Below are 19,102 nucleotides of genomic sequence, written 5' to 3'. Positions count from 1 at the left end.
ACCGAGAATGCTCTGTCTCGGAGTGGAAGATAGAAGGAACGAGTGACAAGTATGCTTGTCAGGGACTAAGAATGCTCCACCCCAGTTTGCTCGTATTGTTAGCAAGGAAGCATTGAGATTGAGAATGCTCCGTCTCGGAGAAAGCGAGAGCCAAATATGCTTGACGGAGACTGAGAATGCTCTGTCCCAATTTTCTCACTTTTGTAGATGGATGATATCTGGTATCGAGTATATTCGGCGGAGATCAAGAATGCTCGGTTTTCGGTATCGGAAGTCAGAAGATCGGATCGGTTATTTTATCGTGGATCGGTCGGGTTTATACTCGGCCGCGTCTATTATTTTGCACTAACAAAATAGCGCGAGTCGTCGGTGGTGTTTGACACGCACGTGATGAGTGCGTGTTCGATTACGCGCGCAATGGTCGATGCGTTCAGTATCTCGGGCGCGCGCGTCGGTCGGTGTGCGGTTCGGTAGCGGACGCGGAGCCCGGTCGCAATTACAAGTAACGATGTGCGGGAGGCGTATCGTTACAAATAAAAATAAAAGTAAAAGTAAAAGCAATCATAAAATATATTTAAGTATCCAATTATTTTATTTTCAATTTTAAAGAAAGAATATTGAGTTGAATTTTATTATATTTTTTTTCATTATATATACAACTATACATATGTTGTACCCCGTATGGGCTACAACGATAATATTAGAGATAGTCGGGTTCGTTAAGCCTAAGGAGTTGGGACTCCGAGCAGGATCAAAAGAATGTAAGGACCTTCTTGAATTCACTAACACACTTTCTTTATTTTAATTGGTTTATTTAATAAATGCACAAATTCTTGAGATTAGTATTTCTTATTTTATTACTTTACACACGGTTAAACGTCGGCGGGCGGCTCGGCGCGTATCGCGTTACTCTGGCGGCCGACGACCGAATATGTCACCTGAGACGCTGATAGTACGGCTCGCGTGAACTTCGCTGCGCTCTTGTAATATCTTGCGCGATGTTTATAATAATGATTCCGAACGACATGTTATTCTTTACTTTTGACTCTCCAGCGACTCCGCCTTGTGTAACCGGTTATATAGTTTGATCGATGCCCGATCAGCATTCTGATCGGTTGCGTCGATCGGTTGCGTGATATTGATTAATCAATATTACGCTCGGTTTGATCATCAAATTTAGGAATTTGCTGATAGGCTTTTTCGCAATGTTCTCGCGTGATGCATTTCTACGGTCTTTCGAAAGACTGGTCGCAATTTCGGCGGTCACACATTTGTGTCGTCTTTCGAAAGACTTTTCGAGATTCATGCGACCTAATTTTGTTGCCATGCGGACTACTTTTATTATTGTTATTTTATTATTGGTTGTAGATCTGGCCACAACACATATATCCATATAGTAAGTTATATATCCGTTTTATATTGCTTTTCAGATAAGTATATAAATTTATAATTTATTATATATGTGTTCGCATGCGCGAACACATATATAATAAATTATAAATTGCCGGACGCGGATTGGGAGCTCATCTCGATAGCGTTTGCGTTTCGGGGCCTTGCTCGGCTGAGGCTGAATTCGCATCGTTCACGCGCCCGTGTCGTATCGATCTTTGCGCGGATATTAATTTTCGTCTTCAGTAGTTCGATCTGTGTATCACATCTCGCGTTTTGAATTTGTTGCAAATTAAATCTTTGATTGTTTTTTTGGAAAAGAGTCATTTTTTTCGCCAGTCTGCTTCTCCTTCCCTTGTTTTCTTTTTCTCATTTCCTGCTCCTTCGATTAATCGGTAACCTGAGTGTAAGCATTTCTAATGCCTTATACATCAACGCAATGGTATCTTAGGTTCTGGATAAAACAAAAATTCGAGCGAGCTATTAACAGAAATTTGACAGGAGAGTGGTTCAGTTGACTGTGAAAATTTATTGAAAAATCATCGAATTGAAATGAAGCTCAATGTCACCATTATCGTCACATCTGAAGAGAGCCGCTAGGTGAGGCAGAGAGGAGACGGGAGGTAGCGAAGAGCGAGTATTCCTCTGTTGTCTCCCTTCCGTCTTCATTCTATCACGCTTCGAGCACGATAAAGTACTCTCTTTCTCTCTCTCTCTCCCTATCTCTCTCTCCCCTCCCTCTCTCTCTCTTTTTCTCTCTCTCTCTATTAAGAGCTTCGCGCTCTCACGATTGAACGCCCGCGTATGTTATTGTTTCGAAACGGAAACTCGCGGAAACTCGCTAGACCTATCTAACTAAGACATTTTGCTTTTCATTCTCGTTTTTCAGATTCTCGTTGTTTAAGTTCTGTCATTTTACTTATGCGCTTTGCTTTTATTGAATCCTTTTCGTAGTGCGTACCACTCAAGTTATTTATCGGCATACATTCGTTGCATTATCTCTGTCTAAATCGAGCACCTCCTTCGACTGTTGATTTTGATTTTTCGAGAGTAACATGTCCGACCCAAATTATGCGCGCAGATTACTACTGCCAACAATAGTTAATTTCATTAAAAACACGAAGCAAAAAAGAGGAGCAGATAAGCAGACAGTTTCGTATTTCAAGTCTCGTTTAGAGCTTCTTGAAAGATACTGGACACAATTCTTAGATCGTCATAATTCCTTACTAGAATCTGAGAAAGAATTGGTTGAACATGATTACTTCGTGAAGAATTATTTCGATCAAGTCTGCGTATGTTAAAAGACAACTTTGAAAGATGACATGACCGAGCTGAGGGCTGCGTCGTCTGTATCGGGTAATAGAGGAATTTCAGTGCAATCCACTCATCCCCAGCTTATTTCGGATGTATTCTCGCTCCCCGTCTTCTCGTTGCCTACCTTTTCGGGCAAACATGACGAGTGGGAATTCTTCAAGCAGAGATTTTGTTCGATGATTAAAGACAAGCCATCAATATCGAACATGGCGAAATTACAGCGAAATTTATTAAATACAGTGCAAGGACAAGCCGCTCAGCAGCTCAATGGCACTGAAATTACGGATGCAAATTTTAACGTAACATGAGAGAAATTAATTCGTCGATATGACAATTCTTATTCGCTTGTTTAATTATCTTGAAAATCTCATTCAACTCCCAGCGGTTAAATCATGAAAGGTCTTGCAAGATCTCAATATAATTATCAATCGAACGGAAGAAGTTGTACGCGCCTTGAAAGATTTGGACTGTTCCGTTTAGCATTATGATAATTGGATAGTTCATTGCATTCTGCGAAAATTGAACAAGTCTTCGAGCAAAAGCAAAAGGAAATTTCGCAAGAAAGCAAAGACGGATTTTCAACTTATTCTGATTTAAATAAATTTCTTAAACGACGAGTTCAATCACTGAAACAGGCTCGCGCAACCTCAGACTGCAATGATCATCGCGACAATCATAATTTGTCAAGTCTTAAACAAGTCTAAGCGTTTGCCAATTCCGCTAACACAGTTACCTCATCTAAATCGGCTCTCAAATGTCCTCTTTGTAATGAAAATCACTATCTCTACGCATGTAACAAATTTAAGTCTATGACACAACCGCAGCGTCTGGACTACTGTAAGAAGAAAAGACTTTGCTTGAACTGTTTACAAAAAGAATCATTTCTGACAAATGTTCCATGTCGAAATGATGTTTGATTTGTCAAGGTAAGCATCACACAAAACTGCATCGTAAAAGCTCAAGCTCTCAACCAAATCAAAGTTCTAAGAACGCTGAGCTGCGAGTCGATGACAGTCAAGCTTTGTCTTCTGAACCATGTGATTCGTTTCGTGATAATTCAATTAATACAATCGGCTCGCATGTTGCCTCGATCGGAGGAGCCGTGTTACTAGCCACCGCTAAAATCATCGTTGTCGATTTGTATGACAACTCGTCGATAATCCGTGCTTTGATAGATCCTGCCGCTGAGCGTTAATTTCTTTCAGAACGGGTTGCATCTCAATTCTGTTTAGTCTCGAGAAGGGTTGCAATTTCGGTTGTCGGCATGGGGGCCGACGTGACTTCCAAATTAAGGGAGGTAAACGTACAATTGAAGTCCCACCATGATCAAAAGTTCTGCCTGTCTCTTTCGGCTTTATTTCTTCCTGAACTTACTCGCTTATTGCCTAAGAGCAAGATCCGTTATCGTAATTGACCTCATCTTCAAGGACTCGATCTCGCAGATCCCTCGTTTGTTAAGCCAAGCAAGGTGGACTGTATACTCGGTGCGGATGTCTATCCGGATATCACTCTAGAAGGACTAATTCGCGGTCCAACTGGAGCCCCAGTCGCCAGAACACAATTTTCAGATTGATATTGATCGGTTCAGTCTCATCAACTTATGATTGTCATCATTCTCAAGTCTGCGTCTTTCCACCTACACTGAACCTACCCTCTCTCAGACTCTCCTTCAATTCTGGGAAATCAAGGAAATTTCCAGGGAGAAGTTATTGACTCCAGACGAACAGGTCTGTGAGAATTACTTCGTGAAGACGTGCACTCGCAACAAGGATAATAGATTCGTCGTTCGTTTATCATTACTCAAGTACCGTCTCTCGTTGACTCGCGAAACATCGCTGTTGCATGTCTGATGCATTCTGAGAGGAGACTTCGATGAAATGCTCCTCTCGTGGAAGCGTATCACGCCTTCATAAAAGAGTACCTAGATTTAAGTCATGGAAATCGTTCATCTAACAGAACTAAGTAGACCAAATTTTTATTTGCCTCATCATGCTATTTTCAGACAATCCAAAGAAAATCCGTTATCTTCAACGCGTCGCAAAGGATTCCGAGTGGTCGTTCCCTTAACGATTTTCTTTTGCCAGGTCCTAAACTTCAGAAGGATGTCTCAGTAGTACTTACAAACTGATGTTTTCAAAAAATTGTTTTCGTAGCAGATACAGTGAAAATGTTTCGACAGATCTTAGTCCATCCGTCAACTGGCAGTGAATCTTATGGCGCTCGAACGTCAACGAGCCCATTCAGGATTATCGAGCTGTCACCGTGACTTATAGCACTATTCCAGCTCCGTTTGTCGCTCTGCGCGTCATTCAACAGTTAGCAGATGATGGAGCGGTTTCATCCGAAAGCGGCCACGATTCTACGTCACCAAATCTATATGGATGACATCTTCGCCGGAGGCGATAGTATCTCCGACGCCGTCGTATGTCATGATCAGCTAATTTAGCTTCTCGCTACTGTAGGCATATCCTTGGAGAAATGGACATCGAATGATCCGAGTCTCCTGCAGAGATTTGACTCGATGACTGAAGTAGTTAACTTGAATGAGATTGTATCAATCTTAGGCCTAAAATGGTTTCCCTTTGTGGAGTGTTTTTCTTTTAAGGTGTCAAGTTCAACACGCGCTCCCGAGACTACTAAATGATCAATCCTGTCAAAAATTGCTAAACTTTTTGATCTATTACGTTGATTGGCACCTATTATAATTACAGCCAAGATCTTCCTGCAAGATCTCTGGCTAAACAATCTGGACTGGGCCACTCCAGTAAAAGGCGAGTTGCTTCATCGATAGTCGCACTTCCACAACTCGTTGTCTGACATTTCACTGATACAATTTCCTCAATGATTTGACTGTATGGAGAATGACACTTGACATCTCCATGGGTTCGCAGACGCCTCACAACGAGCCTTCGCGATTGCCATCTACGCCGTGAGACCCAGCGGCGACTCAATTTTGCTGATAGCTAAGACTAAGTTGGCCAAGGTAGAAACCTTGCCTCAATTGGAACTTTGCGGAGCCGTGCTGGTTCGTCTGGCCAAACACTTATTGACTAACCTCCGCAACTAACCAAACCAAGTCCACTCTTGGTCTGACTCGAGGGTTGTCTTGAAGTAGCTCAAGAGTCACCCATCCACATTCGCAAACGTTTGTTGCGAACAGAACAAGTGAAATCGTCACCTCGTTTCCCCTTGCTATAGCATCACATAAGGTCAGCTGACAATCCAGCTGACTGCGCCACACAGGGCCTCACCCCATCCCAATTATCGGACTATCAGATTTAGTGGAGAGGTCTTAGCTGAATCACCAAGTCGCAGACTGACTGGCCAGCCGTACCCTCGTCCAATGATCCACAAACGGAAGACGCCCAATCATTCATCATTCAAGAAGAAAAGCTGCAGAGCGACGCCGAGTTGTCCACTGACTCCACCAGTTTGTCGCCTCTTCATCGGTTCTCTCATTTCTCGAAGATAATTCGCATTATCGACTATTGCTGTCGATGGCATTTTAACACTCCTAAGCCGAGAAAGGGGACTCGCCGAGATGTCTTATCAGCGGAAGAGTGGAACTTGGCTAGGATCGCTTGCTTCAGAGCCATTCAGCTTTGCCATTATGCTTATGAACTCCAACAACTGGTTTCTGACAAACCTGTCCACCGTCGCAGCAGTTTATTGAGACTCAGTCCATTCCTGTGCGACTAAGGACTTATTCGTGTAGGTGACAGGTTGTACGCCTCCTCATTGGCGTACAATGAGAAGCATCCAATTATCCTGCCTGAGAACAATATCTTTGTCAAGCGTCTCGTGGAGGAGACACACTCGATCACACTACATGGTGGTGTACAGCTCATGCTATCACATCTCAATCGGGCATTCTGGATCATCCGTAGACATCATCTAGTAGTGGGAATATTCCGCCATTGCACTACATGCGCCCGATTCGCCGCAAAGAGTTCGACTCAGCAAATGGCGCTCCTACCAATCGAGCGAATTACTCCGGCTCGTCCCTTTGCCTTGACTGGACTGGATTATGCAGGACCCATTTCTGTACTATTTTCAGGGGGAGGTGCGAAAACTACAAAGGGATACGTCGCTATTTTTGTTTGCCTAGCTATGCGAGCCACCCATATCGAGATCGTGTCGGATCTTACTACCGAAATCTTTCTTGCGGCTTTCTCTCGGTTCTGCGCCCGACGCGGAGCCTGCTCGACTATCTATTCGGACAACGCGACAATCTTCAAGAGCGCCTCAACAGAACTGAGGAACTTATTCAACGAGTCTTCCCAGTTTACGAGAGAATTAACTGGCAAGCTAGCTGCTCAGGGCATCAATTAGGTATTTATCCCTCCAAGAATTCCCCACTTTGGTGGACTTTGGGAGGCTGCAGTACGCAGCTTCAAGCATCACTTCACGCGAGTTATCGGAGAATCGACATTGACTTTTGAGGAACTCTCTACGCTCGCGGCCAAGATTGAAGCTTGCCTGAATCGAGGCCTCTCTGCCCTTTAAGCAACGACGGGACAGAGGTCGCGGCCTTGACTCCCGCCCATTTCCTGGTCGGATCATCACTATTATCGTACCCAGAATCAATGGAATCTTCGCCTCCGACTAGGATTCTGAATCGCTGAAGATTTTTGGGCAACCTATGCGATTCGTTTTGGAGCAGGTGAAGGAAAGAGGTACTTCACTATCTACAACTGTGAAACAAGTGACTGAAGCCTCAGCCTAACGTGCAAAAGGGAGACGTTGTAATATTAAAAAACGACTTTGCTCCTCCGACCAAATGGCCACTGGGACTTATAGTTGATGTTCATCCCGGATTGGACGGTTTAGTCCGAGTCGCCACAGTGAAGACTTCCACCTCCACATTTACCAGGCCTGTGGTCAAACTAATCAAACTACCTACCGATCAACATCGAGCAACGTTTCGCCCAATAGACAAGGAAGCTGATCGATTTATATTGCTAATTCTGATTATTGTTTACGTGCAAACTCTGACTATTGTTTATGTGCAAAACTATTGTTTATGTATCAAAATTTAGCGTTGGATGATCTATTGTCAGCGACTCTATTCATTTTTTTTGTTTTTCTTTTATTGTATCTGAATAGGAAGTAGCGCTATTCGTCTGATATAATTCGTCTTCCTATCTCTTTAAGGAACGAACCTAAAATTTAATTTCAATTAAATATTAATTTTGTTTGTTGTTGCATCGCAGTAAGGCGGTCGCTATGTTCGCGTGCGCGCTATTGCCGGATTGGGAGCTCATCTCGATAGCGCTTGTGTTTCGAGCGGCCTTGCTCGACTGAGGCTGGATTCGCAGCGTTTACGCGCTCGTGTAATGATCGTATGCATAAAAACGATTTTGGAATTTGACATGCCTTACTCCTAACTTTCTTCCTCTTGCATCTCGGCCTGGCATGGTCTCCGAGCTTTGAGCGGGTGTCGAGTACTCGTCGCGTAGGCAAAGCCCCAGTCGGACGCTCATGTATCACTTTCGTATCGATCTTTGCGGATAATTAATTTTTTTTCTTCTATAGTATCTTCGATCTGTGTATCGCATTTCGCGTTTCTAACTTATTGCAAATTAAACCTTTGATTTTTTTTGGAAAGGAGACATTTATTTCGTCATTCTGCTTTTTCTTTCCTTGTTTTCTTTTTCTCATCTCCTGCTCCTTTTATTAATTGGTAACCTGAGTGTAAGTATTTCTAGTGCCTTATACATTAGTGCAACGGTATCTTGGCAAAAGGTTGCTCTGGTTCATTGTCAAATATTTAATTGGTTCTTGATAAAACAAAAATTCGAGCGAGCCATCAACAATATGTTACGTTAAAAATTATATATTATATAAATATTAGGTGTACAAAAAAGTTCTGAGCTTTAGATTTCATACAACCGAAATAACAATTTAAATTTTATATATCTTCCCGCCCTTTTGCGGTTTTAAAGCGTTAACATTTGACCTTCTAAAATGCCATACGGTTTGGTGTTTGATACACATAATCTCAAAAATCAGTAGTGTTCACGATGGCAATAACAAAAAAGTATATTCGATTTTCCATCCACTTCGCGTTTCATCTGAAGAAAAATGCTGCTGAAGTCACTGCAATGATTTGTGCTGTATATGGAGAGAACGCTGTAAGTCATACTACATGTAAAAGATGGTATCAAAAATTTCGCCAAGGAGATTTCAGTCTTGAAGATGAACCGCGTGCTGGACGCCCTCAAAAGATTGAAACGGACGAATTGCAAGCACTGCTGGATATAAACTCTGCGCAAACTGAAAAGGAGCTTGCAGAACAGCTTGGCGTTACGCAGCAAACCATTTCCATATGTTTACATACAATGGGAAAGGTTTAGAAGAAAGGCAGATGGGTTCCGCATGAATTGTCCGAAGACAACAAAAATCGTCGGCGTGACACTGCACTCACTTTGCTTTCAAAGTTCCGGAAAAAAGATTTTCTGCACAAAATCATTACAGGCGATGAAAAGTGGATTCTTTATGATAACCCTAAACATAGAAAATCATGAGTTGACCCTTCGACATCGACGTCAAAGCCCAATATCCACACCAAGAAGGTTTTGTTCTGTATCTGGTGGGATTGGAAAGGTGTGTTGTATTACGAGTTGTTACAACCGGGTGAAACAATCTTTTCAGACCGCTACCAACAACAATTGACCAATTTGAGTGATGCATTAGAAGAAAAGAGGCCATTTACTGGCCAAGGACATCGTAAAGTGATCTTGCTTCATGACAATGCTCGACCACATATTGCGAAAGCGACTCAGGACCATATCTTTGGTTAGGCTGGGAACTTCTCCCGCACGCGGCGTAGCCCAGACATGGCGCCTTCCGATTACTACTGTGGCGGTCCCCCGCTCACACAACTAATACCTAGCAGAAACATACACGAAAAAGCACCGTGGCCCGCATGGCGCAGTGGGAGCGCTCGAGACTCATACACCTGAGGACCTAGGTTCGAATCCCACCGCGGCCAACATCTTTTTTCCGTCATCAAAATTCTTCATATCGTGGACAACGCTCCTCCAACACCAAGCCGCCACACTACCTATTCCGGTCGCTGCAGCATCATTTGGCTGATACACATTTCGTGAGATTTGAAGAGATACGAAAATGCATTGATGACTTTATCGCTTCGAAGTCGGTGAGCTTCTATCGTCAAAGAATTCGCAAGCTACTCAAAAGATGACAAAAGGTCGTTGATGCAAACAAGGAATATTTCGCTGATTAATATTTTTTTGTTTGTTTTTGAATCAAGATTGAATTTTACAAAAAAAGGCTCAGAACTTTTTTGTACACCTAATATATACTTACAGTTATGTAGAATAAATTAATATTATATAGAATAAATGAGTATGAAGAGGAAAGATAAAGAGATGGATCATTTATTAATGTTGAACTATTCGTTTTTCAGAATTTTTCCTTTTGTCTATAATAAAATTATATATAATTGTGCTAGGTATGTTCCTTTGTCAAACAATTTAGTGGTTCTGAAAAGAACCATTTAATGGTTCTGAAAAGAACTGTTTAAATGATACTGGGATTCAGTACCTAATCCAGTATCCTTTTTGTGCAATTACTTGTTATAACCTGTTACCGAACCGTTTAGATGTGCGAAAAATTCAGGCTTACACCTTAAATTTTCCCATATGTTCCTCGCATACGCAACTAGACGCTCTTTCGTTTTTTCATTTCTAAAATCCCACGAATTTGCAATTATTGCCCAAACATTTTCTATTAAATTGCGATCCGGAGATTTGGTTGGCTAGTCGAGAACATCAATTTCTGGATGTTGGGTAAAGTCTTTTACTATACATAGCGCTATAGACTTGAACTAGTCGAAATGTTGACATATCTTCTTCGATATATATTCTTCGAACGCTAGGGAGCAACACGTTTTCCAGAATATATTCGAAAACATCCTTATGTGGCGACACTTAAATTCTCTCGGACAATGTGCACTTATCCATCCCCACATAGCACAAGTGATGCGCCCGTGAGGAATTACGTATTTAGGATTAAAACGATGGTCTTCAGGTTTCCACATTCGTAATCGTCGATCATGCGCCGAACAAAATACCTTCTCATCAGTCCTGTAATCTTCAAGTGTTACGGTATTTAATTGGTGCAGCGCAAAGGCAACATGATCATCGCGATGTTTTCTCGTTAGAGAAATTTTTCGTACAGCACGATAACAATGCACTTCGCTTTGCGTAAGCAATGTTCGCTTTGTGTAAACGCCTTTGCGCTGTTCACTTAGATATTTGTAAATTTAATTTACGGATCTTGATTTACGGAATGAGATACTGGAAGGATCAAGATCTACCTGATTGATTAAAGTTATATCTTATTTGTCAATCGCGAACTACGATTGTGTGCCAGCTTATCTTTTAATCCTTCCGCTCCATCCTCTTGCCATCGCTTAATCCATTTACGCACATTTGTCTCACTGCATGGAATGCGACGTGCAATTTCACGCACACTTTCACATTCCACAATAATGCAGCCACAATGAACTATATCCAATGTTTCAGCCATAGTTGCACAAGAATAATTGATTGTCAGAAAAAAGTCAGAAGAGACATTAGAATAAATGAATACCGATATTAGCGAATGTATTTTGTTTTCCATGTTGATATTCCTCTGTCATGCTAGTGAGAGATGCAAGAAAGAAAGAGCGCGGAGGAAATTGCCGCGATTGTCGCAAAGCGTTACATCAAAACATGCAGCATTCTTTTATCTTGTCAAAAATTTTGCTGATAAAACAATGAGAATAACGAATCAATTAATTATTTCTGTACACTATCTACACATTTATCTAAAAATGAAATAAGAAAAACAAACTTTTATGAAACGTAAAAATACGCATAGTCTTATCTATATCTTAATATAATATTATATTTCGCGACATGAAATATAATTAAGAAAGCTTTAAAAACATCTGAAAAGATTATTTGAAAATATACGTAACATTTTTCAAAAATAAATTGCAATTAGTAATTAATCAAAAAGATGCGAAAATAATTAATTTAAGTTGTTTTCAATAATATATAAATGATTTTTTTTCAAAACCATCAATTATTATATTTGACAAAGAAATATTCAGGTACCTATAATGTTATTATCTACTTCTTTATAAAGAATTGAATAGAAAAATAATTTTAATAATTTCAACAATTTCAATAATTTTGAAAAATTATAAGCATTTCAACGTTGATGTATACTTTTGATGATAAATGATATCATTATCTTTTCCGTTTTCTCATACATATATTTATTCTACGTTATACTTGTAAATATTTATAATGTATAATATATGTATATAATTATATATATTATATTATTATACAGGATGTCTCGCAACATGTGTAACATTGCTCGTGAGAAGGTAGAACGAGGGCGAAAACGAAATAAACGAAAATGTCTTATACCATTTTGCGATATTCGCAATGATTTTCGAGTTATTAAATATTAAAATTGCATAAATAAGAGCGCGCGGGAAGAAAGTGCTCGACCCGTAGGACGGCCCAGCGTGACAATGGCCAGCGCTCGACGATGGGCGGAGCGTATGCGGCGAGAGGAAGGATAGTAGCTGCCGCTCACGCTTCTTGTTCATCCTACGAGTCAGACGGGCGAGCGTTTTCTCTCCGCACGCTTTTATTTGTGCAAATTTAATATTTAATAACTCGAAAATTATTGCGAATATCGCAAAATGGTATAAGATATTTTCATTTATTTCGCTTCCGTCTACCTTCTGACGAACGATGTTACACATGCTACGAGACACCCTGCATATTATAGATACACAGGGTGATTCAAAACAATCGTTTGTCCTTAAAATGTGATATTCCTGAAACGATTTTAAAACGATTTTTTCTCTATCAAATTTTTATCAGAAGCTTAGTTTTTGAATAATAAGGGAAAACAGTTTGCGAATTACGGGCTGCGAACAGAAGATAAGTAGGAGCGGTGCAACAAAACTAAGCTTCTGATAAAAATTTGGTAGAGGAAAAATCATCCTAGAATTGACTCAGGAATATGACATTTTAAGGACAAACGGTTGTTCTGAATTACCCTGTATACTTATATAAGTATAATATGTAACTAACTTCAAATATTGTATGTAATAAATTATAATCTATATAATTAAATTTGAAAATATATAAATATAAGAGTATTATATTTAATACTTTTTTTTCTTATACATCAAATTTTCTTTTATATTTTATTTTTATATAAACACAATAAGTCAATAAAATTTTGTTGGCAACTACAAATTGACATTAATTTTGGATTGATAACATCTTTTTTCATCTTTGCAAAGTTTCTTTTCTACTTCATATAATTAAAAGTCTGTGCGAATTTTTTATATCATGTTTTTTAGAAATAGTAGAAATGTAGAAATAATGAAATGATTTTTCAAATAAAAATGAACTATAAAATAAAATGTAAAGCTCTTTTCAATGTAAAGCTCTTTTTATTTTATTAAATTAGAAATTGACGCCAGTTCTTCATATCACACTTTTATACCAATATGAAATTTATTATTAAAAAGATTTTTGTAGATGGAAATTTTTGTATAAAATTCTTTCTTTTATATAAATAAGAAAACGAGCGCGTGAACTTGGCGTTATTTTTTATCTTTTTTAAAAGGTAATTTTATTAGGTATTATCTACGGGAAGTTATAATTATTATGAGAGGAATAATTTGTAATAACGGGAAAATAAAGAGCATTTACAAGAATAGTGAATGTTACTGCAAGTTTTTCGTGTACTCCTACCAGCGCTTCTCGTGAGTTCCAATCCTCTAGGCGGACCGAATCTCAAATTTTTCCTTGTTGCACCGAGAAGTACAATTGATTTTCGCCCAAGAAATAGTCGTCTGTGAGAACGACAGTTTCGAAATGACGGAACACAATTTATTATGAATCATAGTTATTAAAACGACTGATAGAAAATTACATACAAGCAATTTTTGCTCGAGAGATAAAATCGTGAGAATAACTGTTTGAAAATGACAGAATACAATTTATTGCATATTGTAATTAGTATAATGACTGATGGGAAACTTGGGGAATAAAATTTCGCTAAAAAATAGTAAGAACCAAAACTCAAGTAACGTTCATTACAAATTAGTAGTTAAAACAAATAAAAAATTGCTATGGATAAATTTTGATTTGTGAGATATTTGTGATAACTCTTTGAAAAGGCGTAATCAAAATTTAATGAAAATGGTCATGAGTTTCAGTTTAATCATGGCTTTTAACTTACTTTTAACTTACTTTTGATATTAAAATTTATAAATTTTGGGTTTGGGATGTATGGATTTAGAATTTATGAGTTGAGGGTTCAAGGAACTTAATTTAGTTGATTTTTCGAAGTTTGATTGCTTTGGCGTTGCCGCTGAAGCTTTAATGAAATTCATGCTAATCACCGAAGACTTAGAGAGGCTCTAGTTAATTATATGATTATTACAACCTGATAATTTAGCAGGGTTGTCATGTTTTAAACAATATATTTAAAACACTTTGATTAAAACTTGTTTTAAACAGTGGACACTGTTTTAAACATTTTTGTTTTAAACAATTTTAAACGGTTGTTTAAAACTGTTTTAAACATTGCAATTAAAACATAATTATTTCAATTATTTGGAAAAAAAACTGTAAAGAAAAATAAAAACAAACAAAAATTAATAGACGTGAATGTTGCAATAAGGTTTTTGTTTTAGTATTTTTAGTTTTTTTATGTATATATTATATATTTGTAATATTTTTAATTATAATTTATATGTTATCTATACATATAGATATCACTGAACATAATCTATACATAAACTGTAAAGAAAACTAAATTATAAGATATTGCATTTGACCTTTTATATTATCTATTACAAATTACAAATAACAAAAATTAAAAATATCATTTCTTTAATTAAAGAAAAAAAATAAACATTTAAGTACGAAAACGACAAATAAATGGTAACAATACATATTGGAATTGCATTTCTGTCATTACATATTGGGTACTTTTATAATGCCTTTATAATACTTTACTTTTAAATTAATTTAATTTAATTAAAATTTAAAATTAAATAAGTTTTTAAAATTAATAACTCAAAAACTCAAAATAAGATAAAGTAATAAAGAATAAAAGAATATATAATAATATAATGTAATACATTAATAAAGAATATAATATAATAGCCACAGTTACTAGTTACTAGTTTCAATCTCAGTTTTGTCAACCTTTTTATTGAGTGCTTTTAAAATTGTCACTAATTTTGAAGCTTTTTCTACACCTAATCTGTTTCTCAATTTTGTGTGCACTAAACCAAAAGCTGAAAACAGCCTTTCTATACCAGCAGAAGAAGCAATTGCTGTATGAAGTTGTATTGCTAAATCAAACGTTACAGTATTAATATTTTCTTTTAACGCAAGCCACCATGTTATTGGCTTAACATTTTTAATGGATTCTTCAGAAAAAAGATAATACTTGAATGGAGAAGTTTTTGCTCGATAAGATATTACGTCAGGCATGGCTGCAGGGTGATACAAATTGATATATTCCATTGCTTCATCTAATTGTTCTTCCCTTAATTGAAGTCCTCTAAATCGATGATCTAGCAAATTTGCTAAATAATGTGCAGGCGTCATTGCCATTTTGAAACGCTGCAGAACACATTTAAGATCAGATTCTGAAAAATTATGTTGAAGTTTAAAATGATTTATTATTTTGATCCAAATTTCTGTGGCTTCACCAATTGTACAGCAATCTCGTTGAATTTTGTCTAATGCGACTGAAATTATTTTTAGTTTTTCCAAATAGTCCGTTGCTTTCACTTTTAAATTCACATCGTTAATTTTGGATGAAATATCCGGACTAATTGCTACTCGATTATCAGTGCAAACTTTAGACAAAATATGCCAGTTATTAATATATGATTCCAGACAATCGGTCAAAGTATTCCATCGAACATCTTGTGGCATTATTAAAGCTTTTCCACCTGCTTCTTTATACTTAGCAGCAGCAAAATGCGTGTTTCGAAAATATTTCATAATTGTTTTAACTTGTTCTTTGATTCCTGGAATTTCAATGTCGTGCGCAAGAAGATTTAAAATATGTGCGGAGCATCCATAAGTAATAATATCAGGCATGCCAAGTTCTTCACATTTGCCAATTGTTCTCTCATTTTACGCATGTTCGCTGCATTATCAGTCACAAAGCTTCTAACTCTACAACCATGTTTTTGACAACTTTTGATTGAAGTTACTGCCAAATTTAGCAAGTACTCTGCTGTATGGCTGTTACCTTCGGTATTAATAGTATAAATGCACAGTTTCGTCAATGATATCAGTCACTGATATACATAAAACAGAATCATTGTGAATGTTACTCCACTCATCTTGAGCCATACATACATTCTTTCCATGTACATAATTTTTTACTTTTATCAACTCTGAGTCAAAAACTTCATTTAATAGCTCATTTGCGATTTGATGTCTTGAAGGCGGTTTATAGCCAAGATGCAATAAGTATATTAATTTTATAAACTCTGGATGTTCAACATGTCTAAAGGTCGAGTTTGTGGCGTAAATAAATTTAGCTACTTGTATGTCAAATTTTTTCTTGTTTGCAATTGATGTTTTAATAACAAAAGATTCTATATTCGTATTCGTTGACCTCAATTTGGATTCTGTTAGCATGAATATGGATTTTGTACATTTTGATATTGATGATGATGATGATGGTAAAGTATCTGCTGCTGTAAAAAAGAAATTCAAAATTCAATTAAAATAAAAAAATCAAAAGAAAAGTTAAAAGATACGTGAAAATTATTCTAGATAGGTAGTATTAGATAGTCAATGTTAAAAAAATGCTTTAATACTAATGAATTACTAAATAGAAAATAGAATATGTTATATTACATACTAACTTATGCAAGACGGGGACCGCGAACGGATGCTGCTGCTGTCAGAAGTACTATCCTCATCAACATCAACATTAATTAATGTGGTGTTACATGTTTTTACGTGTTTCTTCATTCTGGCGACCAATGCTACCATAATTTTATTACATTTTTTACATTTTGCTTTGACAGGTCTATTTTCTTCTTTAATTTCAATGAAATTACACCATGTTGGATCTTTCTTCCTTCCTGTCATTTTTTTATATTTGCAAAATCTAAAAACTGAACTTGTTAAAAGCTGACAAAAAGAATCAAGAATATAAGTAAATTATTGAAAATAGTCAACTAGTATTTATCATTTATTTGTTTTAGATTTCACTTGAAAAAGACTCGAATCTAGGATCGAAACGTTGTGTATTTATTAATTTCTCAATAAATTGGCCATTTGAGTCGATGTTAAGATAATTTACTTTATTAAGATAATTTATTATCATTTACATTTATAATTTTATAATGAATTATAGAACTGAAAACACTAACACAACTGAGAACTCTAACAACCTAACCTAACAACAATAACATACTTGCATTATTGTCATTTATACTTACCTATTTTGTGTTGAGTTGCAGTATTATTAGTATATAAATACTCTGTAAATTGTAAACTGTAAATTGAATCAACTTGTTTTGTTTATATTTTGCACGCTCACAGCGATAAAAAGTCAGTAACTCATGCGCCATACGTCGAATCAAGCGACGCAAGTGGTCAAACATTACATTACAGTTACGGTTTATAGTTACGGTATATAGGTACATTTAACTTTAGCGAAAAATTTAAATGTTTACATAGATCAAAGCTATCAAGTGTTTTTTTGCTTGTTTAAAACATGTTTTTTTGTTTAAAATATGTTTTTTTCTTACTTTACTTAAAAACATGTTTAAAACAAAAAAAACATGTCCTAAACAAAAAAATCAACGTTTTTGTTTAAAATAAAAAAAACAAGTTTTTTTACCAACCCTGTAATTTAGGATAAAGATGTGTGAAGGTTGTGGAACGAAACGCTCAACGCTTATTTTATCAATTTTCTATTAACAAAGATAAATTAATTAATAACAAAATTGATTAATTAACAATAAATATTTAAAAGACTTGAATGCTGCGAAATTTATTGCGTATGCGCTGAGTTAAACGCGCTGTAGTTTATCGGAATGACGCGAGTTAACGAAATTAAGTCTGTATCATTGTATTAAAGTTACGGCTCTGTACTGAGTATGTACTGAGTTTCGCGTAAGAAGTGTGTATTTACAAAGATGCGTTGACAGTGTGTAATGGTCCAAGGAGGGAAGTTTATTCGGAGGAGTTGACTTCTGTGGAGAGATGACTTGTGCGGCCTGGATATGACGTATGCGGTCTGGGTGCGGCTTATTCAGCCGACGGCTTCAGCAGCCGAGGTGCTGTCGAGATGCGACACATTCGTTCACAATGCGGCTTCTGCAGCCGACAGCCTGTGCAACCGAGGTACGATTTGTGCGGTTGTGATGCGGCTTTTTCAGCTGACGGCCTGTACGGCGGAGATGCGGCCGAGATACGACCCGTGCGGCCGAGATGCGGCCCGTGTGATCGAGATGCGGCCGAAATGCGGCCTATGCGGTTGAGAAAGTCTCGGAGCATTGACTTGTTTGTCGTTGGCTCAACGAGCATTTGGCTTGCATCTGAGCGATAGCGTTTGCACACTTGCCTCGATGAGCACCGAATGTGTCTCAGGAGTCGCGTGCTCCCCTTTTTACACATTGTCCGGTCGAAATCTATTTGCATGAAAACAATTGACTTCGGCCGGACGGCGCCTAGCGGCAGGTGTCGAGACCACCCACGTAGATGGGACAGTGCGCAGCGGGGAATTCGCGAGTGCATTAGGCAGTGGTGTACGCTGCGTGGGGCTTGCACAAGCATTAGATGGCAGTGGTGCCATCACAGGTTTATGGTTATTGTATATAGCTACGATTCTATGTAGATAAGAATTTATAATTTGCATTATTTTAATTTACGATGTGAATTATGTGATTTTGAACTCTTTTACCACGTATTATGTATGTATTTTATAAATGTAGCATGATACGAATCTTTGAGAAACGAATTCTGCACGGTTTCAGCACATCAAAATATATAGAAAACAGTTGGTCTTCCTTCTCCGGAACAAAATATTTTTTTTACTTTGTGGTACTGCGTTATTGCAAAGTACAAAACAATAAAAACTGCTATATTATCTAATAAAATGCTTTCTATTTTGTTTTTATGTTTCTAAAGTTTCAGTTTATTAAATTTTTGTTTAAGGAATGTATTCCAAAAACAAAATATTATGACAGAATTGACGATCCTTTAATATAATTCTTTTAAAATCTTGAAAAATATTTGATTTTAACGAAAAGATTTCGTTAAAGTAATTATAATGTTTATTAATGTTTGTAATGTCTTGT

General features: G+C 37.3%; 2 protein-coding genes and 1 pseudogene across 7 annotated transcripts in view; 1 reads left to right on the top strand and 2 right to left on the bottom strand.

Moving 5' to 3' along the window:
- MFS9 (major facilitator superfamily transporter 9) overlaps positions 1–19,102 on the bottom strand; it is a 514,330-nt gene that overhangs the window by 273,786 nt on the left and 221,442 nt on the right. The gene's annotated exons all lie outside the window — the stretch shown is intronic.
- Positions 1,795–14,670, top strand: LOC148934627 (uncharacterized; annotated as a pseudogene).
- On the bottom strand, positions 14,590–18,962 carry LOC105424896 (uncharacterized). The gene is made up of 4 exons (XM_089084602.1): positions 17,237–18,962; positions 16,655–16,902; positions 16,041–16,483; positions 14,590–15,905 (listed from the first exon to the last, which is right to left on the bottom strand). Exons 2-4 carry the CDS (start codon positions 16,881–16,883, stop codon positions 14,934–14,936), a joined length of 1,644 nt encoding a protein of 547 aa, XP_088940728.1. The 5' UTR covers positions 16,884–16,902; positions 17,237–18,962; the 3' UTR covers positions 14,590–14,933.

Source organism: Pogonomyrmex barbatus, unplaced genomic scaffold, assembly GCF_055798465.1.
Source record: "Pogonomyrmex barbatus isolate J1 unplaced genomic scaffold, ASM5579846v1 scaffold9, whole genome shotgun sequence".
NCBI classification, from domain to species: domain Eukaryota; kingdom Metazoa; phylum Arthropoda; class Insecta; order Hymenoptera; family Formicidae; genus Pogonomyrmex; species Pogonomyrmex barbatus.
This window is presented reverse-complemented; position numbering and strand designations above follow the sequence as displayed.